This window comes from Pyrgilauda ruficollis, unplaced genomic scaffold (genome assembly GCF_017590135.1).
Source record: "Pyrgilauda ruficollis isolate IOZ18807 unplaced genomic scaffold, ASM1759013v1 scaffold2546, whole genome shotgun sequence".
In the NCBI taxonomy this organism is placed as follows: domain Eukaryota; kingdom Metazoa; phylum Chordata; class Aves; order Passeriformes; family Passeridae; genus Pyrgilauda; species Pyrgilauda ruficollis.
Genome location: NW_024523874.1, coordinates 1 through 529, shown reverse-complemented (window position 1 = coordinate 529; position 529 = coordinate 1). Strand labels below are relative to the sequence as shown.

The 529-nt window shown below is 61.8% G+C and overlaps 1 protein-coding gene across 1 annotated transcript in view; it reads left to right on the top strand.

Moving 5' to 3' along the window:
* LOC121355550 (DNA replication licensing factor MCM7-like) overlaps positions 1-503 on the top strand; it is a gene marked incomplete at its 3' end in the record, with an annotated part of 2,247 nt that extends 1,744 nt beyond the window's left edge. Inside the window, exons 3-4 of the mRNA XM_041471052.1 lie at positions 4-168; positions 426-503. Coding sequence (XP_041326986.1) covers positions 4-168; positions 426-503 — 243 coding nt within the window. The remainder of the gene's footprint in view (positions 1-3; positions 169-425) is intronic.
* Between the last annotated feature and the right edge of the window lie 26 nt (positions 504-529).

Below are 529 nucleotides of genomic sequence, written 5' to 3'. Positions count from 1 at the left end.
CAGACGGCGCTGGCCCGCCGGGAGCAGCTGGCCCTGTGGGTGGCCCTGGACGACGTGGCCGAGGACGACCCCGAGCTGGCCGAGGCCGTGGTGGAGAACGTGCGGCGCTACGGCCGCGTCTTCTCGGACGCCGTGCACGAGCTGCTGCCCCTCTTCGGCTCTGCGGAGGTCGGGGAGTCCCGAAAATGGGATTTTGGGGTTTTTTTGGGAGGGTTTTGTGGGTTTTAGGGTCATGTGGGGTCAGTGTCTGGCGCTACGGCCGCGTCTTCTCGGACGCTATCCACGAGCTGCTGCCCTGGTTTGGCTCTGCTGGGGTCAAGGAGCCCCAAAAATGGGATTTTGGGGTTTTTTTGGGAGGTTTTTGGGTGGTTTGGGGAGTTTTTTGGATGTTCCTGGGAGTTTTTTGGGGGGATTTAGGGTCACAGGGGGTCAGTGTCTGGCGCTACGGCCGCGTCTTCTCGGACGCCGTGCACGAGCTGCTGCCCCAGTTTGGCTCTGTTGAGGTCAGGGAGCCCCAAAAATGGGATTT